The sequence below is a fragment of the Chlamydotis macqueenii genome, chromosome 1, assembly GCF_036417535.1.
Source record: "Chlamydotis macqueenii isolate bChlMac1 chromosome 1, bChlMac1.mat, whole genome shotgun sequence".
In the NCBI taxonomy this organism is placed as follows: Eukaryota; Metazoa; Chordata; class Aves; order Otidiformes; family Otididae; genus Chlamydotis; species Chlamydotis macqueenii.
The window spans coordinates 101,867,937-101,895,122 of record NC_141556.1 but is presented as its reverse complement, the minus strand read 5'-3'; the positions used below and the strand labels follow the sequence as shown (position 1 = coordinate 101,895,122).

The window sequence follows — 27,186 nt, the reverse complement described above, 5'->3', positions numbered from 1 at the left end:
TCATGGACCACACTTGGTCTAGGGATGAAGGGAGTACTGAGCAAGCAGCCCACCATTTCTCTCTCCAGTGAGGCAGAAGCACAGCAGAAACTCTCCAATTCGCTGTTTAGGGATTATCACTGAACAACTTTAAACTGATTTCAAACTACTTGTCTCTGAAATACTGTTCTCTGCCTGTGGTTGCCTGAGCTATTCTGTTAAATCAATCTATTGGGATAAATGCAGCTTAGCTAAGCACAGATTTTTGCCAAAGACGTTACATCCTTCTGTCCCTATCCAACACAGCCTCCTACATGACCTCACACCGAAGCCAAAACAGTGTCACTCTACAGGACATCCAGGATACATGCACCCATTTTAAATCAGCATTAAGCAATTCAACTAACTCTATCTAGCTTCTAAGAAATACTCCCAGAGTCAGTTTAAATACTGACCAGAGCTAGTTCACGTCTGCCTAAAAAAGGCCCAGATTGAGGCAAATCACTGAATGACTTTGCTGTGCCACCCACTTATTTTTTAACACTCTCCTACTACTACGTCCATTAACTTCCTCAGAAGTGCCTTCTTAACACAGGCTTGTAGGAGAGAGAAAAGAACCTCTCAAACTGGCAGACAGAGAAGACTTAAAGTGAGTGACATTCTTCTTTCCACCTCAAGACAAGCCTGTTGCTAGCAGCAAGATGCACCCTCGAGAGACCAAAATATTCCCAGTCATGAAAAGAGTCAGTGACACCAGCATCACTGCTGGATGCCACCACTGCCACAATGACAGCCCAGCTCCTGGAAGTCTCAGCACAGTTTGATTGATGTATCTCTACTTTGCACTACCACTCCAAACTGTTGCGTAGAACTGATGAGTGCTGTTAAGTAGTTACTTCCCTTGACAAATAAGAGGCCTTCACACAAGGTTCCTCTCCATAACACAGAACCCATTTCCAAAGCCCATTAGGAGGCCTTCTGGCTGACAGGCCTACTCAAGAGACAACTGTCTCAGGCCTTTCAGCAAATAGGTGCAAAGTTCCTACCTTGTGTAGCCCAGAAAATGTTGACAGATGCAGAAGTCACATCTTTGCTCTTTACCCAGCTGTTGTTGCGGTGCCTACTCCACGCAGAGATGACACAGAAATAATCCCCTCTATCGCTTTCTGAAGTCCACTGGATTCGTAAACTGAAGGTGTCAGCAGCCTTTTTAAAGAAAATTATTTCCCCATTCTGAGTCCGCGCTCTGCTCCTGTCCCCAAGCATCAGAGTCCAGTCTGCATCCATCATGGCCAGGAGTTCCCCTGTCACCACATCATCACTGCGCAGACGCTGCCTGTAGTACCAGGAAACGGTGAAGCGGATGTTTGCTTCGGTGTCCTGTAAGTTTGTGATCCTGCAATTGAGCTCTGTGGGGTCATCCGAAAACTTGGGTGTTTTAGAGGCATTCAGAAACACCTCATAGTCTGGCTCTATGGGAGAAGAAACCCAGAACAAAGAGGTTAGAAGCTATAAGCAGAAGGGAGAAAGTGCCAGATCTTATTAAGAGGTACTGCTAACTTCTAACATCCAGTCTGTGAAAGCACCTGAGCTAGAAGCCAAGTGCCAGAACATGCCTTTTTCTTAGAAGACATGGGGACTGGGAACTTCGACTCCAGCTCTCAGACTTGCACCAGTCTGACACAAGTACCCCTAGTCTGCATTTCCAAACAAGACCTTTTGTTTTGTAGGTCTAGTCAGACCGTTTCAGAAAAATCAGGACTAAGAAATTTTGTTGAGCAAAATCATTCCCTTTGGGTCTGGCCCCGAGAACCCACCATGTACGTTCAGTTTCAGCCTAGCCAGTCACCTTTTGAATCTGTTCAAATGCCTGGGGCAGCCTGCAGTGAGACTGGTTATTCTCTTTCTCTGGTCTGACCAGAGACATCCCATTTCCCCAATTTCTCTGCAGGAGAAATCCTGAAATGCCTTCTTATACACACTTAACCTTTAATAATCTTAAAAAAACAATCCAAAAATCAAATACCTTACCCACCCATGCAGACAGCAAAACCAGGGACCCTGGGTACCACCACTGGCATGAGCCACAGGCAGCACCAATAGCAGTTCACAGCAAATTTCAGTGGGTAGCCTAGTAAATATTAAGTTAGGGGTCAAAGATGCATAGATCACAAGACCCTCACAGTCTGAACAGAGAAGTAAGTGCTGTACAGCTATGAGGCTGGAATACCTCAAGCTTGAAAAGGAGCGCCTGAAATTCATGGGTTAAGAATGGGGCTGTTGTATTTAAATCTGAAATAGCTGGCTGTCCAGAGCCTAAAAGCGATAAGGCAGCCATGTGACTATTTTCTCTCAAACTACAGAGATAGTAAAGGAAAAAGATTACAGCAAGAACCTCACACCACAAAGGAAATACATATTTATTTTCTAGTGTTAGAATATTCTTATGTCTTGCTTTCTACTATAATTCAGAAAAAAAGACTAGCTTTCCAACTGTTAGGCCAATACTCATCACATGGCTTTTACAGCATGAGTGTATTCAGTGCTCTGTATTTATGTCTTGCTTTCTGTTTTATTTGGCATTTTGCCCTCTAGAAACAATTAACCGAAGCTATAATTGGGACAGAGAAGGCAATCCAAGGCTAAAACTTAGGCTTAGCTCACCACTGAGCCAAGATAATAAAGCATCTTAATAGAACTGCTGTGCAAACTGTGTGTGCACACGCACTTTTGGACTTCAGATGCAAAGGATAAAAACAATACCAAGCAAGCTGGCTGCTGCTATGTCAGCGTGCAGAAAAGATCTCTCACCATTAAGCGCTACGCATGCAGTGTCCTTGCATCTAGCAAGAACAAGGGCATTAATACACACCAGACACTAGAGTATCTAGTGATACTGATGGTGAGTTTCTGCAGTGTTAGGTAACACATAAGCATAAAAACACTGTTTACGTAAGTCCGTAGTAACTACTACCAGTGAATATAAGTGCCGATCTCTGTGCATTTTCAGTACAAGTAAGGCAAAATAAAGAGAAAATGCACAGAATTCCTCTGCTGTAACTAAGGCATAGATTATTAATGGTGGCCAAAACTCACATTCGGTTTAAGTCCCTCATTGATCCTACAGCTACACTACTATTCCTGTCTCATTCACAAAAGACTGGTCTTGTCCATGGCCTCATGATATACTGCTCACACTCTGCAATTTTCTTATCACTCCCCCTCGCCTCCCCTTCCCTCTCCAAAAGAGAACGCATTCAAGACCAATTAATATTTTCACATCAACAAAGACTATGAAAGCAGAAACTCTTCTCTGGACAGGAACACAAGAAGGCAAAAGCTGCAAGAAATTCAAGTTCTTTGAAAATCACTTCAGATTTGTTTTATTTGCAGGCAGGGGAAGGACCGCTAAGAAGAGAGTTCTGGCTTTGACAGCACCACTCCAGATAGGCGCTTCACCCTGACAGACACTCAAACAGAGGATTTAGAAAGAATTAAAGGCTGGCTGGATAAACCTCATTCCTCCACTCTGTCAGCTGTCAAAGAACAGCCTCACTGACAGTTCAATGACTTAATACTCCAGCAGCTCTTAACTTCCACTAAGGAGGAGTCGGTGAATTCTGGATGCAGCTGAAAACCGCAAATGGTGAAAATTTATTCTTTCCTTTGCCCTAGCAACCCAGCATCTGCTGAAGAGCAGATTTTATTCTCTTCTGTTCCCAAATAATGCCAAATTGGCACGGAAAGAGTAAGGAGCAGTCCTACAGGTACGGGCACTATGAAAGAGTACATGAGCATGCAGTGCAGCTGCGCACGCTTGAACATGTGTGCATGCGTGCACATACACTCAAGCAGGGGAAGGAGGGAACACTCACAAGTTGAATGTGCAATTTGAATGGCTGAATGAGGACAGGAAATGAAGACATTCATCACTTGTGCACTTCTAGCACACATTACAAGTGTACTTGGAAACGGCCACGGCTCAATTGCTCTGCACAATACTAAAATGCAAAATTTAAAGTCATTGTTGCTAGGATTTAACCTTGTGACACAGCTATTTATTTCAGAAAACTAGGCTTCAGAGTGGGCTCTCTATATGCTGGCCTCATTCATTCAGTACTTATACGTTGGAGGAGCTCTGCCTTTGTAACTGGACAGTACCACCAGTTTCTGATGACAAGAGGCTCTGAACAGGTACATTGAGAGGGTTTAGGCCTGGATACTTGCATCCAGTCAAAGCTGGAAACAAACACCAAGTACTACAGCTCTGCCAGTTCTCCCTCAGCTCATATCTAGGTTCATTCATACTTCCAACACAACCAGTACTTTGTGAATTTTAGCAGGTGAAGATACCTTAACAGCAGCATCCTGCAACACCATCCTGAGCTTCATTGCTTCTAAATTGAAGCTGTTCTCTCTCCAAGATTAACCTAGGAGACAGGATGGGTAGGCTGACATATCTAGACCTATCCCTAAAACGACATGCTTTAGAAGTTTTGCTGGAGTTTCAGTTTTAATATTTCTCCCAAATAACTTTACTTCTAAGGATATTTGCATAAAGAGAGATCTCCAGACCTTAAGACTTCAGCTGGGATAATGCAAAGCAAAAGCTTTACAATCTGCAGCAGGCATATGAGACAGTGGATCTCCAAAACAGATTAGTCTCGGGAAAGGGGTGTATGGAAAATACTGTCAGCCTGCTCTTGTAGGCCAGGTAGATCAGATCAGCCTGTTCAACCTGCTACCTACAGCTTCTGCTCCTCATTCAGTCAACAAGTCGTAAATGAAAAAGTATTAAATACAGCTGCTTCTAACCAGCCCCTTGCAAAAAAAATGTGGACATTGACAGTATTAAAGCTGTAAGAAGGGAAAACTACCAAGAACAACTCGGGGATAAATGAAGGAGAGAAAAAAAATTTAAAAAAAAATTTAAAAAAGAGATCAAGTTTCTTTTTAAGCAGATTTTTTTTTTCCCCACTGGTGAATTAAAAAAACTTGCTGTAGAAATGCTGAAGTAACTTACAGAAGCCATAACTTCCAAGTGCACAAATAATCCTTTCCTTGTCCAAACGGCTAAAAATCTACTCATCTCCAGGACTGAATAATGAAAAATGCACCACACTGAGTGGGATGTTAAATACTTCAGGAAAATCTGTTTTAGTGGCCACTATGCTAATCAACACTGCTAGCATTAAGTTAGCCACAAGCCAAGTCTCGCACTCAGTCACACTACTCATGTGGCGTGGTCTCATAAAATGGACTTGTGTGTTGAGGAAGGAGAATAAGGCAGTATAAAGTCATGTTCCATTCTAAATCCATCAGTAGGATGTGGTGTCTCTCTAGTGATTAAAACAACAAAAGAAAAATCCAACAACTCTGAAAGTTAGAGGTCATTATGAAGTTTCCATTATAAATAATTTTTATGATACATGACTCAAAAATCAGGGGCAGTATCCAATATCACCGTGTTCAGAGCTCAGAACGTCTGTTGCTGGATTAGAGCCCTGCTAACAGTATGAGGGAGGTGAAAGGGGACAACATGGGCAGCTTCAGCTCCTGGAAAACAAGGCAGGACTATTTCCCAATTGCAAACTGTTTAGTGACAACAGAAAGTGGAGTGCATGGGTGGGACATGCAGTAAGAGATCCTAAAACCCTATAATGTACAAATCCAAAAGCCCATAGGATAAATCAGTATTATTATATGTGAGAGAAAGATACCATACATACGGATGATAGATGCAAACAAGAAATTTGTGCAGAAAAGATTCTGCAAGATCCTCTCCCTTTTCTGATGGGACCAAGGAATGAGTGGTACATTACCCATTAAGTCTGAAAGCAGAATCACTCACCTAATGCTGTTACCACCACACTGACTGGTGCAGATGTCCTCTCCACCACCCTATGCCAGCTCCCATTGTGCAGTGGTACCCAGACAGCTGCTTGGCAGAAGTAGTAGCCGGAGTCTTCCACATCCACGTCACGTACCAACAGGCGATAGGAATTCTTATCTACATGGCTCAGGCTGATGAGAGTTGAATCACTGACAACAGAGTCATGGTCCATGCTTAGCAAAACCTGAGCATCTGACAAGGTATCATCAGGTGACATAGAAAAATACCATGTCACCTCAGCTTGGAAAATACCACTCCTGTCTGTTGTGATGTTGCATGTAAGATCCAGGGAATCTCTCTCGGTCACAGACACATTGCTTGTTGAGATGACCACATCTAGAGCTTAGAAATAAAGAGACAAAAATTCAAAACAACAACAAAAAAATTTTTTAAAGAGTCCACTGTAAATTATCCAGGACTTCATATTCTATTACAGAAGCTTCTGAAGTAGCTCAGTAACCCTGCCTTCAAATGCCTTTTGGATATTGAGCTGCATGATCTATTACAAAGGAAGTTCACATTATCAGTCAAGCAAGGGGTGAGTGATGAGGGCAGAGGGAGGAAGGGAGGGAGAACAGGGCTTTTAGAACTCAACAGCAACTGGTCCGTGAAGGCTTTGTTGCAATCACAGACTGCACGTCACCTTTGCACAGCAGGAAAACATGTACTGAATTTTCCATTCTCACAGGAGAGTCAAGGTGTTTTGGGACTTTCTCTTCTCTCAGAAGAGAAAGCATCCACTGAATCACCAGGAACTACATTAGAACTCAACTTGGTCTCTGCTGAAATGTTCTTCAGCTCCTCTAATGGAACAGATTTAGATGAGAAGCAGCCATGGTCACATGTTGGGAGTCCTGACTGACTTCAGGTGTGTTGCAGAAACATGAAATGGAAGCAGATAGAAGGCAGCAATAACTCCTTATACTGCTGACTCCACTTACTGCTCTGACCAACACATACTAGGGACTTTAAAGGAATGCCAATAGCCACTTAAAACACGTTTAACAAACTCCTCCACTGGCCAGTGAGTATTTTTAATACATGTAGCAAGTATGGTCTTAGCCAGCATACAAACAGGACCTTCTGCATTCTGTAGGTTACCAGGTTGGCCATAACTTTGTTAAAAGAAAGCCATGGGATGAAAGCATCGAGACCAGGAATAGAAAGTTGGCCTTAGTTACTGGTGAGAGGTAAGCTTAAGGTGCTCTGTGTGTTGTTTGTAAACCTCAGTGCAAGTCATTCACCAAGTTACCTGGCCACCACATGTCTTCACTTGCTCATTCCCTCATTCTGCATTGCCTAAAGATTAGATTTGGATCTCAGTGCTGCACTGTTCCCACAGTGTGTAACACAGCTGCTACTGAGGCCAGGGGACAGGGCTGCTACAGCAGTGGCTCTTCTTAGCAGATCTACAATCAAGAACACAGATTCCTGCCTTACCCAGACAACTATGTCTCTAGTGCAGATTAGTGACTTCTATGTAAAACCATGTTCGACTACAAGAGATAGGTACCCATCTGTAAAAGCTTTCTAGGATTATCATCAGGTATGAGACACAACATACAAAGGCCAGAGTCAAATTGAGCAGCCGTAACTATTGTCAATAAAACCAAGCAATACTCATCTCACCACTTTATCACCTGATAGCACAGAGCAGTCAAACTGAACAGAGGGTAGCAAGCCCCACCAGAGTGGTAAAGTCCACTGTCTGATGAGTATCTCATTGGGACCTCCCTCACTGTCTTATCCTGGGATTGGAATCAGTAGGAAAGCCTAGTTAATTTAACAGGCTACTACTAGAACAGAAAATAAGACTCATCCACAAGGTTAACAGCAGCATATCTGCAAGGGACACTTCTGTCTTCATGCAATAGTGGTGGGCATTCAGAATCTGGCAGTACATACATATGGAGGGACAGTAGGAGTTTACCCATATGTATATTCTCAGTGCTCCTTGTTTGGTTACAGATCTGTCTGAAGGCCTCACTTGCAAGGCACTATTAAAAAGTTAGATAGAAGAGCAACAACAGAAACCACCCCCACCCCCCTGTTACGTAAGTAACCCGTGCATGACTTTTTCATTAGATATGTTAATTATGATAGAATCATAGAATAGTTTGGGCTGGAAGGGACCTTTTAAAGGTCATCTAGTCCAACCCCCCTCCAAGGAGCAGGGACATCTTCCACTAGATCAGGCCGCTCAGAGTCCCCTCCAACCTGGCCTTGAACGTTTCCAGGGATGGGGCATCCACCACCTCTCTGGGCAACCTGTGCCAGTGTTCCACTAGCCTCATTGTAAAAAATGTTTTCCTTATGTCTAATCTGAATCTACCTCCTTCAATTCTATAAGACATTCATCATTTTGTTGTTGTTTGGTTTTTTTTTAATTTTGTTTCTACAAATTCAACCCCACAGTTTACAGCAGGCAAGAATGAGGGAAGACCAGCAACCAGCCATACCATTTAAAACTCATTCATGCAAGTGCAAAGGTTTCGGGTGTTAGCACAAGATAAAAGTCCTACTACAGGATGTGTGAGTAAAGATTTCCATAACACTTTTCTGGAGGATAACCTATCTCATTTAGCATAACTTTAAAAAGCCCTTCATGCTCCTGACAAAGTGCCAGTGCTGCCAATGACTGAGCTAAAAATGAAGGAAAAAAAAACCTCAAGAAATTAAAAACAAAAAAAACCCCAACCAAACAAAAAAATCCGGAAACAAAATTGCACATCCAAACCACATTAGGAAACTGTGCTAAAACTGGTCCTGGCCATTCTCATCCTGTTCTCAGACACTGATTAAACTCTGACTACTTAAACCAAACTCTCCAAAAGTGCAACAAAATAGAGAATTACAGCTCTTTATTAAGCAAGCTCTGCCTCAGCAGAGAGCACCTGCAAGCTTTACTGTGTAACAGATACCCTGAAAAAGATGTGCAGATTGATCGTGTCAAATTTCAGAGGCTAAGTACCACCAGGATATTAAAACTACATCCAAATGAGCTAGCCAAAAAAAACCCAGCAGTTATTGGTTCTCCCTGTAGTGATTAAAGGATTGTTACTGTCCGAACACTTTTAAAATATTGTCATAATCTCACATTCCTGAGGGACCATCATTGTCTGGTTTTTCCACCTGTTGAGTGACAAGATGCGTCACGCCCTGCTTTCCTCCTCCAACTAGCAGTGGTAATGCTAATGCAATTAAGTGCTTAGTGCATCTACTCCTGAAATCTATATGGGCATGGATATCTGTGTGTCCACAGCACTGTATGTATTTTTGTCTCCTTAGTCAAGCATGAAATAATGTGTTTAACAGAACCATTACTGTCCTAGATCCCTGCCAATACAGTGGAGCAATCAGACCAGTGATAAAAATCACTGGATAATTTGTCTGTTAAATTATTACTGCCTTTTTTCCTTTCTCTTGATCTTTCTATGCTATTTTAATAAACAACATACTGAAAAGTTTCACATCTGTCACTGAATCACAAGCCACTTTTACAGGTGAAGTGCAGCTGTTTAGTGCTATGGGACAACCCTGCATTAATGAGAGAGCAGAGGGAAGGTCTGAGGTGCTGAGGGGCTAAATACAATGTTTATTTAAGAAATATAAAAAACAGAAGCAATGTGAAGTGAACTAAGGATGAGAAAAATATAGGTCTAGGTATCTAAGATGTTCCAGTCAATCCTTCCATGCCATCATCCCCCTTGTCCTCAAAATAAAAGCCAGAAAAATTATGCGAAGTATTTTCTATCCACTGAGATGTAAACAGGCTAGCTATCCAAACAGCACTGTCATAAAATGTATCTTCATTCAGTTCAGTTTGCTCAATTTCTGTTCTCAAAGTATTACAGTCTGGACACAGCACTGCTGTAGCTACGAGCTGTGACCCCAGCCCATCAGTAACACTCACCAGTCTGCTGAATTGCCACACTTGCTATGTCCACGCTCTTCTCCTGAATCTTCTGCCATGAGCTATCTGCCCCTCTCACCCACTCGCTCACAAGACACCTGTAGACACCCCCATCCATCGACGAGGCCTGGGATACAGATAACCGATACGTGTCATTTGCTCCTGTGTCCAGGCGGATATCTCCATTACGGTAGCGTTCTTCATAGCCAGAACCCGGCTGGAATTTGCCCTCATGAGTCAAAGATAGGATGTCCTGCCAAGTCGATCCACTTTTGATCTGCCAAGTCACATGCAGGTGAGTGTGCTCTGGTGAGGTGGTAATTGCTGAGCAGCGCAACTTGAAGGAGTCACCCTCAGACAGCCTGAGGGACATTGATGAACGTGCTTTTGAACCACTCACTGATAAGCCATCAGAAATCACTATTTAGAATTAAAAAAAAAAAAAAAAAAGAGACCGAAAGACATAAGCATCATAAAACAGAAGCAAGAAGAGAACACTCACACTGACTTGTTCAGATATGAGGCAGTAAAACTACCACAGAGCAACATCTGGCCAATCATTCCTTCTCCCACACACAAATGTATTCTAGGAACAAGGAAATTCAGCTGGAAATACATTAAATGAAGTGCTCCATTTTAAACAAGCCACGACAAGCATTCAGATTAATTTATCATTCCCCTCACTTTAGTTTCTCATCCAAACATCATTCTGACTACTCTGATCCAGAATAATCTTGATTTTCATGGGAGTAAAAGATAAGACACTCGAAAAAAATAGTCTCCCCAGTTATTACTGAAGAACTCTAAGAGCAAAGGTAGGCCATGACTGCAGTATCAACATGCTGAAGGGGAAAAGGAAGATTACCTCCTTCATATAGAAGGATCCCTAAATTACACTAAAAATACAAGAGAGAAGATAGGCTGTGTTTTTTTTACCTGAAGTTAGCCTCTCTACCTAGAGGCTCATGGGTATTAAATATTTGCAGACATCTTCAGAAAACCCACTGCTTAGTTTTCCCATTTTTATTTACATATTTACTAAACAGAAAAAAGGAAAGTGGTGTTTATAGTAAACAGTCTCTCTTCACCTCCCTTGCCTTTGCTATCATACTTCCCAATTTTGGCTTTAGGAGAATTAAACGGGAACAGGAAGAAGAAAAAGAAAAAAGAAAAATCATAATGCTCGTTAAGTAACAGAAATTCAACATTCTTAAGGGTGCATCTATAATCAGTATCAAAAACAAATTTAGAGCACACCTCACTCTTCAGAAATACCTTTCACTTGGACCTCTGCATCATAATTTCCCTGAACGGTGGCATCAGTGCTGGGCGTGGAGCATTTGTATCTCCCTTGGTCAGTTGGCTGGATGTTTCTAATCACAAGTTCCACAGCATCGTTGCTGCTCCGTCTCAGTTTGATATCCCCTTGGCGCACACGTTTTTGGTACTCCTCAGAGGTGAATGTAGAATCCCAGGTACTCACTATCCGCACGAAGTCAGTCTCCCGGGAGAACTCCCAGTCAAAGTTCTGTTCACTGGGTCCATCATAGTCAGTAACGTTGCAAGGGATCACAACCTCCGTGCCCATGACTCGAATAAGAGGGCCTTTGGGCACCCTCACAACACGTCCTCTGCAGAAAGCTAGGCAGGAGAGTAAAGAGAGACAACACACAGTTAACAAAGGAATTACCAGGATAGATTTCAACCAAAAAAAAATATGAAATAGAATGTTGGACACCTCATTCTGCAGAAAGCTAGAACTAGTAAGAGCAGTATTTCCCATGAATGTATAACGTCACTGTAGCAGGAGCCCCTAAACACACCATTTTTAGTGTGGGCAATCTTTGTTTTGTTACCTAATGTGTTACTGAGGGTGAAAAAACTGTAAGGAGGAGGGGGGAAAAAAAAAAAAAAAAAAAAGAGAACTAGCAGTAGATACAATGGGTAGCAGTTTCTCTACTACAAGCCAAGTGCTATGCAAGACACTTAAACAACATTAATAAGTGGTTTTCACAACTACAGTGAGGGCACAATCTAATCAGGCATTTTTGTAACTCTTCTGCTGACATCAGTAGATGGTTCGAAGTAGGAAACTAACTCTCCTCTAGCTTGACGGCACTAAGAATGGTAAGTATGCATTCTCGAAAAATGAGCATAGTCACTTCTGCCCTGAAGGGTTGTGGCTTCTTTAACACAGGTGAGCTTCCCTATCTTCCTAACTGATGTAAAAGGAAGAACTGATTTCAACAGACATAGTTTGCCTGAACAGATTTCTGAAACCATACCTGTTTCTAACACACATTTCCTCTTTCGTGTAAGTCCCAGAACATGGGAGCACGAGCAGAACAGACTCCCTTCAGAGTAGAGGAACACACAGGGATCAGACTGTGTTTTCTGGGACTGTCTAGCTGGAAGGACAGATGACAACAGCAGTTCTCAGCAGAAGGCTGGCAAAGTAGTACGTTATCCTCCAGGCAAAAGTGTGAACCACTTAAACTAGCCAGAGGACCTGGCAAAGACGCAGCAGGAGACTTTTCTGGTTGATTGGGCTCTGTAGCCCAAAGAATAACCCCAGCAGCTGCATGTGAATTTTGGCAGGTTCTTTCTTCCCAAAAGAGCAAACTACTTTCATTCATACTTCCAGCCAGATAAATCTTTTCAGAAAAAGAGGGGTACTACCTAAACTCAGTCTCCAAACACAAACATCCTACTGCATCCCACCAGCTCCATATCCATAGCAAAGTATTTTAGCAGCCAGGTAGAAGAGGAAAAATCAGAACACCAAAGTACAAATCTTGCTAAAACCAAGCAGGTGGCCATAACCACATCAAAAGCAGCTGGACCAAAAAGTTGGTCTGTGATACCACAGAGGCAAAGCCAAATTTAAGCAAACAACCTCCCAATATACAAAGTCCAGCAACCCATAACTGCTCTAATTCACTAGCTACATTGGGAAAGCCACAAACAAGTTATATTAACACCAATATACTTGTTGATCCTTCCCCTTCTATCACTCTGTATGTCTTCTTGCTGTAGATCAAGACTCCGCTCACTGGCTCAGAAACATGCCAATAGGTATCCAGGTGCGTGCAAATAACTTTGTTTCATGGAGAAAACCACCCACTGGAGAACCTGTTATAAAGTGCAGCTTGTTCCCTCCAGAGAAGCATGGAGAAGGATGTGTTAGAGCCAAGATTTCTGTGGGCATTTAAAAACTACACAAGCAGCTGTAAAGACTGAGCACTACTACAATAGAAAAAGCATACTTTTTTATCCCCAGTTACAGTTCAGCAAGCAGTTGAACCAATGACGGACAATGACTTTACCTCCCCGGTTCATAACTCCCAGCACGCTTTTTGCTTTGTAGGCTGTCCATGTGTACAGGCTCAGTCATAACAGTCAGATTTCCTCATTGCCATGACCTTCTGTATTCCACATTAGTACTTCATTAAACTTATTTGTAATGCAGGCTGGGGTTAATCTCTTACCCCTTAGATCCCTCCAGAAGACAGTTATTATGTACCTGATCAAGTGATTGCCTAATCCTACTAAGGAAGCTGGACTTCTCTGCACCATTCGCATGTGAATTGGAGAGAAAAACCTCCACTGCCAACGTATTGTTCCACAACCGGATGTCTTTAAGGACATCTCTCGAAACACAAGCATCATATAGTAAAATTATTGATACAGAAAAATAACCAATAGAAAATAAAACAAGCTGCAGGGCTCCAATTTATTTCCTCACTAGGTCTTAAGTCACAGCCCCATTCAATCCTTCAACTTATCCTCTTACAGAAAGCAGTACCAGCAGCAGGTAAGCTGCACTGCCTGACACCCAAACCAGCTTCCAGCAGACCACCATGAGAAGTCAGCTCAGGATCCTGACTGAGGGCACTCCTCAAATGCTGACATCTCTGTAGAAAATATTCTCCTCTGACACTAAAACAAGCAGACAAGACTGTTCTGCATGTGTACGCAATTGTAGACCCACATATCCTGCACTGCACTAATCCAGTCTAGTGGTGATAAAGGCATGACTAATGCAGCAAGGCCTGCACCTTTGTGTTTGTGATTAGCACCCACTGACTAGTTTCTCTTCTTCCAAGGTCACTAAAGCACCTTTGACACTAAATGAAGGTAGGGGGTGATCAGCACCTTCATAAGAGAAAGCAGGCCAAAGGGAAAGACAGGGACACAGGACTCCTCAGCCACTCTGTTTGGGGTCGGTACCCTATTGCTATAAAGCAATATCACCCCTCCTCACAGCACAGTCCCACAAGCAATTCCACTTTAACACAAAGTTGGAAGGAAGGCAGCGGTACAAGCTGCAGGGAAGAAGAGCCTCTAACAGTTACCATTTTATACGTTACAAACAATAATATTTGTTACTGTTAAGATAAATTAGGATTCCCCTAAGGCGGGTGTACACAGAGACAGGAATGAGAACTTACTGTGGAGCATCTCCTGTGCCCTGCCTAGGTGTAAGGAGGAGCGCACAGAAGGCAGACACCCCAAGAGTGAGCTGCATTTCTAGGTGACTCCAGAGGCTCAGTATCTAGCAAGCTGTGAATTCAGGGTTCTGCCTTTTGTCCTGCAGCAATCAAGAACAAGAGTATCCACAGCTACTACACAAGTGTTACGCTCTTTGCTGTGCAGGAGGGATTAACATTTCACATAGCTGTAAGCAGAAGGCACAGAGCTACAGACACCGATCTTGGCAAGAGGTGAGCTCCATTTTACTCTGATAGATATATGAGGAGCTTTTACAAATATTTCATTCTTGCAGTGCCCTACGTTACTTGCATACACCCCCTCCATCTTCCCAGAGCAATCAAAGTTCAACTTTCATGATATGAGAGCTTTAAACTCTCTAAATTTGTTGGAAACCTTTATTTTCCATGACACCTAATATACTTCACGGTTAATACAAGGTGACATGTTCCTAATGAATTCACTTGAATCCCATTTAACTGCAGAAACAGATGGAGCAGGACAGAACAGTGTATACACTAGGGACAGAAAACAACAGAACTTTGACAATTCAGGATTTTTCAGTATCACTGAGACCACCAAAGATGTGTTTTTACTAGAAACTCAGTAACTGGCTCTGTATCATAAACTGCAATGCTGGATATCCAACCTGCCTGAGCACAAGATTAATTGCCTAAATACAAAACTTTATTTTTATAGAGTTAGCAGACCACCAGATGAAATTGCAAGGAACTACTTTTCCAAAACAAAAGGTAATGGAGCCCCTGTAAGGAGACCAGTACACAAACACAAGGGATAGGACTTGTTCCTTGGGCTCATTAGACAGGTGACAAGACTACGAGACAACACTAGTGCTTTTGCAGGGCTGGGCCAGAAACACACAAAAAACAGGGCAACCACAGGACCTACATGGATATCCGTCAAGCATTTCATTAGTGAATTCTCCCAAAGGAATGCATGAAACACTCCACCAGGAACATGAGCAAAGCGTGGCTTAAGTTAGAATAATAAACTGAGGCCTGCCATATTAATAACACAGAGGCAAGATAGCCCAGGCATAGCCTAGGCAGCCTTGAGCTAGTGTTTGCTTCCTAGCAATAGTCTATGAAGTATTTAAATTCATTTGTCCCATCACCCAGATGCACCATCTCATTGCTGTCATTAAATGAAATCCTTTCAAAGGGGAGAGCAAGGAAAGCAGATGACTGAATAGATAGGTTGTGAAGTCAATCCGAGCACATTAAATAGCAACCTGTCATTTTTAGGATAACCAAGAAAACAAGGCAACAAAATTGTGCAGGATCTACAGAACAGGTGGTCTGTTTAAACTCTCAACAAGGTACACAGCTCCTCAAGGAAAGAGCTGGTGAGGATTTCCTCTTGCATTAAGGATGTTGCTTCTTCTAAGAGCTTCATCTTCACACAGGTTTTGCATCTACATATCATTTATGAAAGAACAAGATAAGTAGTAACTTGTGGAGTCACCTACAAGGCTGAGAAAGCATTATCATTCCAAAGGACACACCTCTGCTTCAGCACTCTCTTACACAAGGTGCTTTCTCCAGCCTGTGTTAGACAGCTCTATCTAATAACAAAACATGTTCTCTTAGCAGCCCAGAGAAGGAGGTTGACTCTCTACATCCACCAGCCAAAGGAAAATACAATGTGACATGCAGTAGGAAGCCAATTAAAGCCAAAAAAGTAAGAGCTGAAGACTGAGTAAATTGGCTCAGACGAAGCACTCAAGCCTCTGCATCAGAAAGACTTAGAACACACAGTCCAGCTCCTCAACCAAGGCAGTCACGGGAGACACAGTGACAAGTCTGCTGATGCCTTTCATCTCTAAAGAGCTTTCCGAACAAAAGGTTGTTTCATTTGCCAACTAAACATTACCATGTCTGGGAAGGAAATACAGCAGCCCTTTCAAATTCACAACAGTTTATGACAGGGGAAAAAATACTGCAGCCAACTTTGGAAACGGTGGTAACGATTTTCGCTCCCTGAACTCTTCTGTTTATTTTCAACTTAAGCACTATTTTGCTGTAGCACTGTGTAAATGAGGGGGTTGAGCAGGGACAACCCTTCTTGTGCCACACTGGAGAATAAGCAACGGATTCCCCACCATTAAAGCTGTGAACTCGGCCTCCTATCTCCAGCAAAATCCCAAACCTCCCACTTCTGTACTGCACTGCTTAACTACAGTGTTTGTGATGCATTAAGCCATTTTACAAAAAGGGGGGTGGGAATTGATTTTGCATCTTCTTTTTTCCCCACCAAAGAGGCACAACCACACAAATCCTCTTCCTCTACTTTGAAAGAGAACTGATCAGGCTTCCGCTGGGAGGCACTCAGCAACTCTCCCTAGCAAGCAGGCAGGTGAAGGGACAGACAGCATGCCACACATTCACTGGCTCTTCTATGGGGAAGGAGAACCAAAGCACATCAGCACGTGAGATTATAATCCTTATCTCCCATCTTCTTCTTTTCCCCTTGCCTCCCCTCCCAGCTCCAATTATCATCAGGCAGCTGCACATCAAGAATGTCATCTATGACTACCCAGGAGAGAAAGAACAAGTTATAACAAACATGCCTACAATGTCTGAAAACCTTTCAATGCTGTTAATGCACTTTTTATAAAAAAAAAAATATATAACATGATTTTCCTAGAAGTGGTACATTTACACAAACAGCATGTTGCTTTGGGATTGCCCTCCCCTTTTTAAATGCAATCAATTAAATTTTCTATATATGTATGAGAGGAAAAGCCAGAGAGATTAAGCTGAATAAAAGGAATTTCTTTACGTACCAGAAATGCAGCTATTTATTGAAATTTCTTTACTGGTCTCAAAATGAAAAGAAAAATTCTAAGTGAGATCTCTTACCATTCCTGCTTAAGACACAACATCATACTCTTCTTTCCAGTGCAAACACACAGGAGGGGTTGGGATCTACGCTAAATAAAGTGGTAGGTTCTTGCAACTCTTTCCAAATTACAAAATTTAGATCACCTGAATTAGCAGAATCAACCCTGCACCTTAAAACCTGCACAGGGAGGGAACAAGGGACTCCTTTAAAAGATACTAAATTTGATTCCTTATATTGAAGCTGTAATCACCACAGTAGCCTGGAATCCTCTGAAGCACACAGGGCTCCATCCATATCTTACAAGCCAACAGCACTGTTACACCTCCCTGATCACGGTACTCCCTACCTAAAAAAAAAAAAAAAAAACAACAAAAAACCAGCAGATTTTTATGGCTTCAAAGATCTGTGGCATATCACCTGAAGATATCAGAGCAGAGCGAATAAAAGAATCCATGAAAGAGACATTTACATTGTTCTTTCCCAGGCGGCTAGGGTTCTTTTTTTAGATAATGTAGAGCTCTTATCAAAAGGAATTAGCCCGGGTGTAATTGCTTAAAACCCATTATCTCTATCAGGATGAAGAAATGCATACTGCATCTTAAGTGAAGCCTCAGAAATGCTATCAAACTGCAAGGCTGCTGGATTGCTCTAATCTCCATGCCATCCGAGATATCTCAGAAAAGCCACGCCTCCAGTACTGGATGAAAAAGCAAGTACCTTCCCAGCTGGACTCCATCTATACCATGTGGATTAAGATTCACATGAAAGGATTAAACCAACGACCACAGTAACGACCTGCTGTTTTCCCCATTCACCCCCCTCATCCACCACCCTTGAGAAAAGGGATTTCAAATTCACCTAAGCACACCACAAGGCTTTCACTAGGACGCAGTTCTTAGTTACCATAGAACCACAGAATGATTTGAGTTGGAAGAGACCGTTAAAGGTCATCTAGTCTCAACACCCTGCCATAAGCAGGGACATCTCCCAATAGATCAGATTGTTCAAAACTCCAGCCAATCTGACCTTGGAACACTCCCAGGGATGGGGTATCCACAACTTCTCTAGGCAACTTCTTCCAGTGCCTCACCATCCTCATCATAAAGAGGTTCTTCCTTACATCCAATCTAAACCCCTCTTTCAGTTTAAAACTGTTGCCTCTTATCCTGTCACTACAGGCCTTGGTAGAAAGTCTCTCTCCATCTTTCTTATAAGCCCCCTTTAAATACTGAAAGGCCACAATATGGTCTCCCTGGAGCCTTCTCTTCTCGAGGCTGAACAACCCCAACTCTCTCAAGCCTCTCACCATAAGAGAGGTGTTCCAGCCCTCCTCTAGACCTGTTCTAACAGGTCCATGTCTTTCTTATGTTGAGGGCTCCAGAGCTGAACACAGTACTCCAGGTGGGGTCTCACCAGAGTAGAGGGGGAGAATCACCTCCCTCAACCTGCTGGCCATACTGCTTTGGATGCAGCCCAGGGTACAGTTGGCTTTCTGGGCTGCGAGTGCACAATGCCAGCTCATGTCCACTTTCTCATCCACCAGTATCCCCAGTCCTTCTCTGCAGGGCTCCTCTCAATCCATTCATCCCCCAGCCTGTACTGATATTGGGGAATTGCCTCAACCCAGGTATAGGACCTTGCACTTGGCCTTGTTGAACCCCATGAGGTTCACATAGACCAACCTCTCATGCCCAGCAGGGTCCCTCTGGATGGCATCCCTTCCCTCCAGCGAATCAGCTGCACCACTCAGCTTTGTGTCACCCACAAATTTGCTGAAGGTGCACTCAGTCCCACTGTCCATGTCATTAATGAAGATATTCAACAGTACCAATCTTAAGACAGATCCTTGTGGGACACCACTTTTACTCATCTCCATTTGAACACTGAGCCACTGACTGCAACTCTTCAGATGCAGACATCCAACCAATGCTTTATCCATCGAACAGTCCATCCATCAGACGCATATCTCTCAGATTTAGTGACAAGGATGTTGTGTAGGACTGTGTCAAAAACTTTACTGAAGTCAAGGCAGATGACACCAGTTGCTCTCTCCTTATTCACCAATGCAGTCACTCCATCACAGAAGGCCACCAGACTAGTCAAGCAGTTAAGTTATGCTACAGTGCATCTTTCCTTTTCCAGCAGCCCTGCATAGCTGCCTCATATGGCTAGTTACCTAAGCTCTATCTGTCACTAATGGAGGGAAGCTCTCTGAAAAACTTCTCTCTCAGTGCTGTTTATAGTTAGAGCCTAGGGAGACAACCACTTGAGCTCAGCAGAAAAACTATATAGGTTTTCCATGCTTCTTCACCATCCCTCAAAAAAAAAAAAAAATTAAAAACCAAACAAAAAAAAAACCCCACAACTCTAAATACACAAAACACAGCAGCACAGTGGGCCAGATGAACATCCAGTGAGTCAGATCTGATCTGTTCTGCCCAACACAAGTGTCTGGATGATGTTATTTTGGATAGATAAATACATGGTAAATGTAAAGTTCAGCTCTGGAAACAGCAGTCAGAAGGCCTTGTTATCTAAAAAAAAGACAAGGACAGTAAGAGAACAATACTTCACCATATAAAAGATGCTATATCACTGTAGATAGTCAGCAGATAGTCTGATCACTGCCCCAAAAGCCCTATTTTGGAAAAACTTCACTGAACTGTCTCTCAAGAAGGAAAGCCTCGTTCCTCTGCCACGTCTCTCTGCTAAGGCAACTGCAACAGGCAGAATTGCCTCTCTTGGGTTCTCAAGAATAAAGCACTGTTCACCTCTTCAGCTCCACCCTTTTGAAGACGAGCTGACTGGCACCTCTCACTCAAGCACACAACCCATTTCAATTCTCCACCAAAATGAGCCACAGGAATTTGCCATATTCCTGCTACAATAAAAGGAGAAGAGACCAGTAAACTACAGTGGAAGCTTGTAAGGCAGAAACTAGGTTGCCTATGCAGTATACTAATTAGAGTTTAAAACACTACTGCCAGCTGCTGACAGATCCCACTGTGTACCACCGCTTCCCAGTCATGGGAAGAAGTATGCCACTGGAAGGTACAGCAAGGCATATGGCAGGTAGAGGGGAAAGGAGAAGTCATATAAACCTTTCCCAGCTGTGCAAAGGCAGCAGCTACTTTTTCAAACAGAGTAGCCCTTGGCAGGCAGAGGGCTGTGGCACCGCTCATCCAAACAGAGCAAACATCTAACAGGCAGAGATAATACTAAAGATCATGTTTTAGATTCCTCTGGATGTCAAACAACTCCATCACATATGATCTCTATTTCCTTTCCCTACCACTGACTAACAGTTGAAGATAAAAGGCTGTATCTCAAGAACCACTTTTGATAAGTTCACAAAATGCAGCGAAGAGTAAAAGGGGAAGGAGAGAAAAAAAGAAAAAAAAAAACAGTGAAATGCAAGAGTCAACATGCTGCTTCTTCCCAGGTCTTACCTGAAATACCTGTCCCTGCTAACAACTTTCATTTACTTTTCTCCAAATAGTCTCACAGAACTCCATTTTCACCCTACACTGCCAGAGCAGCCCGTTTAGGTTACCTGGTTTCACCTGGCCCAAAAAGTCCAGGAACTCTGGAAGTGGTATTTAGACTGCCATGCAAGACAGGTGATTTTCTGTTGTTCTGCCTCAGAAGCAACTTGTGTTGCTAGAGAAGTTAAAAATGCTACATTCTAAGGAAAACAGTCAACAACGCGGCAAAGCCCACAACTCAAAGGTGAAGAGCTAGCACAGCTGGAAACAGGGCTACAAATATTTGCAGAAATGCTGTATCTAAAGTGATCTTCACATTTTCTTTACTGAGGAGGAAGGTCACAGGTTAAAAACTGTAACACTAATTCTAACTCGAGTGCATACATTTACCAATATTTTTTAAAAGTCCTCAAACTGGAATATACAGAATTAAAATCAGTACTATTCTGCAACATCATTAACTTGCAGCAATCTTATCTTAAACCTTTCCCAGAGCAGCTGGAACTGAGCAGAGCAGTCCAAATCCATTCGCTCTATATTGAGGTCTCCTCTGGGCAGAGACCAACTATTTTCTTTGCCCTATGTGGAATTCAGCATATCACTAGGATTAAAGTGAACTTTATTTGGATTTAACTGGAGAAAACAAACTAGAATAGATCATTTCTAAATCTGCATTTAGATTAACTAAAATCATACACTGAGTGTGAAAAATCTAAGACAAGACAAAAATACAAATCCCAGAAAAGATCACGTTAAACTTTATAGTTTAGCTAAAACATTTTTCAGCCAGTATGATTTTAAACAGGACACGACATCTACTAGAGGTGAGAAAGCTGGAAAGCTAGGAAGAAGTATTTTTGTCAAAATACTTTTTGAAAGATGCACATATAGCAATAAATATCTGTGTTTTGCAAATCTGTAATTTCACAAGCTACACATGTAAAAAAGGAAATCCTAGAACACTCCTTCCTCCAATCTCCCAAAAAAATAATTTCCATTATTATAAACCCCCCTTCCTCCCAGAGCAGAAAGTGTTGATTTTTATTGGTGCAAAGTAATAATTTGTTTTATAAGTTATCTTTAATGTTAGGTAATATCCAAAAAACACTCAAAACGCTTTCAAATGTAAGAAGGGCTGAATTCAATAAAGTCTTTTACTTTTCATTACAATTATACTAAAAAACAAACAAACAAACAAAACGCACATCAAAGCTGTTTGGGGGTTTTTGTGCAGTCTTGGGTTTTTTTGGGTGGTAGTTTTGCTTTGGTTTTTAGTGGTTTTTTTGGTTGGGCTTTTCTTTTTAGTGTTTGGATTTGCAGGGGTTTTGCAGTGGATTGTGGAGTTTTTTGTTGCTGTTGGTTTTTGGGGGTTTTTTACCTGCTTGACTTTGGTAGCACTCATCCACCACAATTTAAACCAACACCCCATCCATACCAGACAAAGTCCTGTCTAAAGCCAAGTTAATTCTAAAGGGGATCCAAAGATGTGATTAAAAAGCCACATGCTTTCATAATCCAAGTATTATTAATCTTAACTGCCACTTCCTCAAAAATTGGTTTTGGGGATCATTTCATATCGCAGTACACAGAGACAAGTTGCCCAGCAAGTATTCCTCTGAATGAGCGAAGGCATCACGTAGACTTCAGCAAAGACAGCAACAGAGCAAAGCCCGATTACCAAAGTCAGCAGCCACAACGCCGAACAACCCAGCACACACATTCGGCTCTCAGACTCTGTTTGGGATCCTGAAAGGCAGCTTTGCTGTGCTTGCATCTGCTGCTGTGAAACATTATGGAAGGAAGTGGCTGGGCAGCGAGGCTGCTGGAACTGCTGAACAAGGCAGCAAATGGCACTGGCCCACCTTGGCTCCATGCTTGACAACTGATTTGCAGCCATAGGAGCCAGTGGCGGGACAGACCTTGGTATTTACAGAGTAATCCCTTTTGTCTGTAATTTAATTATCTAACAGTCCCATCTTCAGCATAAATAATCTCCAAGCAAGCGGCCACATTAAAAATGCCAATAACAGATGCAGACAGAACCGGTGTTACAGCATGGAAAGGAATGCCTGTGCCTCGTCAGCACATGCACGGGGGTGCAGTAGCACAGCTATTAGGAGCTCTTTTGCAGCAGAAGACATACCGACAGATTAACCGACTAGACCAAGCTCATGCAGTAGAACAGGAGCAGTTAGGAATAGATCACAGCCATTCCTGGTTTCAGGCTTAGTGCTCATTTCACTGTATCACACTGTTTCTTTACATAAAGATGAAAATGAAGATACATACAGCTAGGCAAAGAAGACATCAGCAAATGCAAAGCAGATAGCTTCTGCTCTGTCAACTGGTGCCCCCATAGCTCAGGAGCCTCCTTCAAGGACTTCATTTGGGCACCTACACCACCACCATATCCATATTGCTACCTGCAACCTGGAAAACCAGAGACCAACGTTTTCCAACCCCTTCTCTCAAAGCCCATAGATCCAATTAGCACTCAAAAGCCAGTTTCAGGTCATGCAGAGCAATACTGTTTAGTATGCTAATCTCCATGGAGCCTGCATGTTAGAAGCACAGATATTTTTCTCCTAGACAAGAAAGAACTGTACGCATGCGTGCATACACAGAGTATGATTTAAGAGACATCAGGGCTCTTCCTCCTTTAACACAAGATTTACATAACTAATTCTGTAATCAATAACAGTACTGCAAGGTATTTACAGTACTTGTTGCTGCTGAGCTTTTATTATTTGCTATGGCACTGATGATGAGAAACTCCCTTGCCCTAGAAAAGGCAACTAGTCTGGTCTCTGGCATTAAAAAAAGTGGACACACGAAATTACTCGTTTCAGGAAGAGACATTTTTCATTACAGTATTGTTGCCCTCTTGCAAAGGAAATGGTCAGCAGTTCAGAGGGGGCAAAAGGAGGAAAGAAGTCCTGATACAAAAATGATGAGAGGTCAGGGACATAAAACAACATCTAGAAGGCACACATGGACTCCAGTCAATGTCTTTAAGAGGGTCTGTGTAACCTCCACACAGGCCGTTAAATAAAATTACCCCCAGATGGGTCTGCAAAACAGCTGGCTTTAAAAACAAGCAAGCCACAGCACTCTTCATTATTTGAAAGAGACAAGTACCAATATGGACAAGTACCAATATGGAGACACAGGAAAAAGCTTCACAAACAACATTCAAATCAACCTGGTTGGCTGCATTAAGACTCTGGAAAATTGAAAATAAGGTATTAGATCAGTAGATGGAACTCAAGACACCCTGCTTATTTATTTCACTAATATTTAAAAAGCAAAAAGGCTTATCTCCCATCACATAGAAATCTGAGACTAGCCCAACTGTCTACTTTAGCATCTGCCACGGTCCAAAAGGAGAAAAGGCTGTAGAGGGCAGTTGGTGATTCCTGGGGCAGAGGCCCCAAGGATCACACTATGCACATACTGGGGGTTTTCACTGGACCTGGTTCAGTGACATAGGCCAAAGACCCAAAGGCTGAAACACAGCAGATACGCTCCTAGAGTGAAACTTCTGGTTCAATTATATCCAAAGGAATCCTAATTGCACACTCAGATTGCTTCCCCGTAAAAAGCAATGTGCACAAAGTGGGACAGTGAGGAGATTCACCTCAGAAATTCAATCCTCACCCCAACTGAAATGGTAATGAAGACGCAGCCTGCATGCTCCTAAAGGATGATTAGAGGGCTCTTCACATTTAAGTTGAACTTCAGTTTGGAAATGGGAACTCTTCCCCAAATTATAAATGTAAGCTAAGCCACAAACAAATGTATGGCTGAGATATGAAATCCATGCACACTTTGCAGTGTTTCTTATCCCTGCTGAACAAATTCAACAGCCAGTATTATCAAAAAATGCATGCAAGAGTCAAAAATTTGCTGGCATTCATTCACTGCCTCTGAGAGCTTAAAGGCAAATTAGCTGTGTAATTAGCTGTCTTTGCCCCTGAAGTATACCTCTAAAAAGCTGTTCTTACACGTGAAAGGAAATGGTATTGTATGTGGCTGCTGTTTAATGTACTAGAAGATTAATTTTACTGGACAAAAAGAAGAGACTTTCTGGAATAAGTGGGCAGGTATGTGCATGTGGGCAACATGCAAGGGATTCAGAAACCTGCAGAGCTGAACTACCACAGGCCAGAAACACACCAGGTACAACTCCACTCCCAATTAGCCCAGTCCTGGAGAGAAAAACTCCTTTGTACTTGTGCCTTCTACAGCAAGCAGAAGAAAAGAAACACCCCACTCTTGTAACCAAAGTTAGCTAGTTCAAGAAATAAAGACGTTCAGTTTTTGAAAAAAACCTGAGCATTAACCTTCTGGGGAACCAAGTCTCTTTGTAAAGTTTCAGGCTTGCAGCCTCAAGCCTTCCATCACCTCTTGAAAAACCTTGCCCTGTATTCAATGTGGGTATTCTGTTATCTCCAGCAGCAGAATAGCAAGGCTCGTCAATTCAGTACCTAGCTGAAGAAGTCCAGCAGTCTTCTCATGTTCCCTATCACAAATTGAAAGTCTTTTCTCACTTTACACTATGTATCAGCAAGTTTTCACTGTTACCTGTTTGATTAACTTGTAGCACTTGCAGTAGTATGTACTCTTACCTCTACAACCAACACTGAATAGCCTCCCTGGTGTGCATAGTAAGACATACCACTACAGATGTCACACACATTTAAGCGCTTAGGGACAATTTTATGCCGTTAGACATTTGAGAAAATCCAAATGTAGCCATATAACAAAAGACTGCATCACAACATATTACTGCTTGGAGTCTTAGTAAAGTTTGGCATTCAGCCATTAGCTACTAATTTTCAGATAAGCATGCCCTTATACATATCTTAAAATTGGGAGTAACAGGAAACATTTTAAGAAAGGTATCTCAAAAGTATTTACTTTGGTGCTGTCATTGGCATGCTGTGTACAGGAAGGTCAACACCACAGGTGATAAAAGAGAAAGGGAAAGTTAACACAGTCAAAGTTCAGTTAATACGCACCATCACCCAGAACATTTCAGAAAACCAAACCTCAGAGGTAGTCAAATGCAACACCCATGAGCCAGCAAGCTCTTGGAGGAAATATTCAAGGTTAAACATAAGGATATCACCTCTAACTTAGGACGTCTCCAAACTACAGGTGATCATGAGATGATACACTAGGATAGTAACAGGATGCGCTCACTCTTCCCTAGGCATCCACTCTGGGCCACTTCATTTCTTACACAAGCCTAAATGGATCTCTGGTGTCAACCTTCTCTCTACAGCTTTAGGAGGCAGGAGCTTGGATGAAGTACCCTTTTACCACTGCTGCTCCTCAGCAGCACCCAGGCTGGTGACTAGGCTGTGCCCAGGAGCAAGAAGAGAGACCAAAAAAAAAAAAAAAAAAAAAAAAATGAACACAGAATTTTCAAGTAACTCTTAAAAACCAGAAGAGAGGGAATCTTTTTGAGCATGAAACAAGAGAGAAAGGAGAGTAGAGAAGCAACTTGACATTAAAATATCAGGAGGAGAAGAATACAGTTTTACAGTTTTTGAAAGACGCCCAGAGGGAAAATGCTTAATTTTTTCTTTTCTGCTCCAGTCTCCTTGCAGAGCTGTTCTAGGTTACACTATTTAATAAGACAACCTAAGTACAAAATAAGTAGCTGTTAATATTTGGGTGGAACTTGGATATCCTGAAATTATTCAGTAACCAACACTTACAATCAGCTTACATTGAAACAGACATCAGATTGCATTCACTCAAGGCATCCTCACATTTGCTATGTTGGGAAGAACAGTTATGCCCCATAGTACATTGTTCAACAAAACAAAAGACTCCACAGCCAAACTTCATCCCAACAGAGAGCATGCCAGCCATTTTCTGGATCCTGAACTGGTACACTTATATAGCATAAAAATTAAAGACAACATTGCAAGTTCCAAATACCCACTGCAAAAGCAATCGTGCACTGCAGACCAAGTCTCAGAAGTCTCTACCAGCAACTGTATTAACACAAAGGAACAATTTTAACATCAACTTAAAATAAATGCCTGGTGCAAATGCAGCAGCTAACAGCATACAATATAGAGCAGCACAAGAACAGAAGTGGAAAGTACACCACCAATTTGGAAAGTCAAGGGTGTAGAATTCACCTGGAAAGCTGTAGATGGACTTGGCCACAGACACTAGAATTAGCAGTCCACACTTTTGAACTGTGAGAGAAGGTTCTTAGTAGTACCTTTCAAGCACCCTTGAGATTTCTAGCTAACAGATGTCTCCCTGAACTACCCCCTTTCTTCGAGGGCAAACAGCCCTTGAGTAACCAAGGGCTCACCCAGGGAGAGCTAATATTCCCCAGAAGTACTTCTGATTAGGTCCAGAAAGCCAGCACATTGCTGCCCAATGTGCAGAGCATTGCTGCCCAATGTGCAGAGTAAACCCTGATCCCTTCATTGGAACATATCCTGGAAGCCATGTCAAGTCAAAGATATCTGTTCACCCAGCCCTAGCACCAGAGACAATATGAACTGCCACATCCTTCAGAATGCAAACAC

General features: G+C 42.3%; 1 protein-coding gene across 1 annotated transcript in view; it reads right to left on the bottom strand.

Moving 5' to 3' along the window:
• PTGFRN (prostaglandin F2 receptor inhibitor) overlaps nucleotides 1-27,186 on the bottom strand; it is a 72,200-nt gene that overhangs the window by 29,480 nt on the left and 15,534 nt on the right. Inside the window, exons 2-5 of the mRNA XM_086752963.1 lie at nucleotides 11,061-11,426; nucleotides 9,786-10,205; nucleotides 5,831-6,214; nucleotides 1,026-1,451 (exon numbers count right to left, since the gene is read on the bottom strand). Of these exons, the coding sequence (XP_086609089.1) occupies nucleotides 1,026-1,451; nucleotides 5,831-6,214; nucleotides 9,786-10,205; nucleotides 11,061-11,426 (1,596 nt within the window). The remainder of the gene's footprint in view (nucleotides 1-1,025; nucleotides 1,452-5,830; nucleotides 6,215-9,785; nucleotides 10,206-11,060; nucleotides 11,427-27,186) is intronic.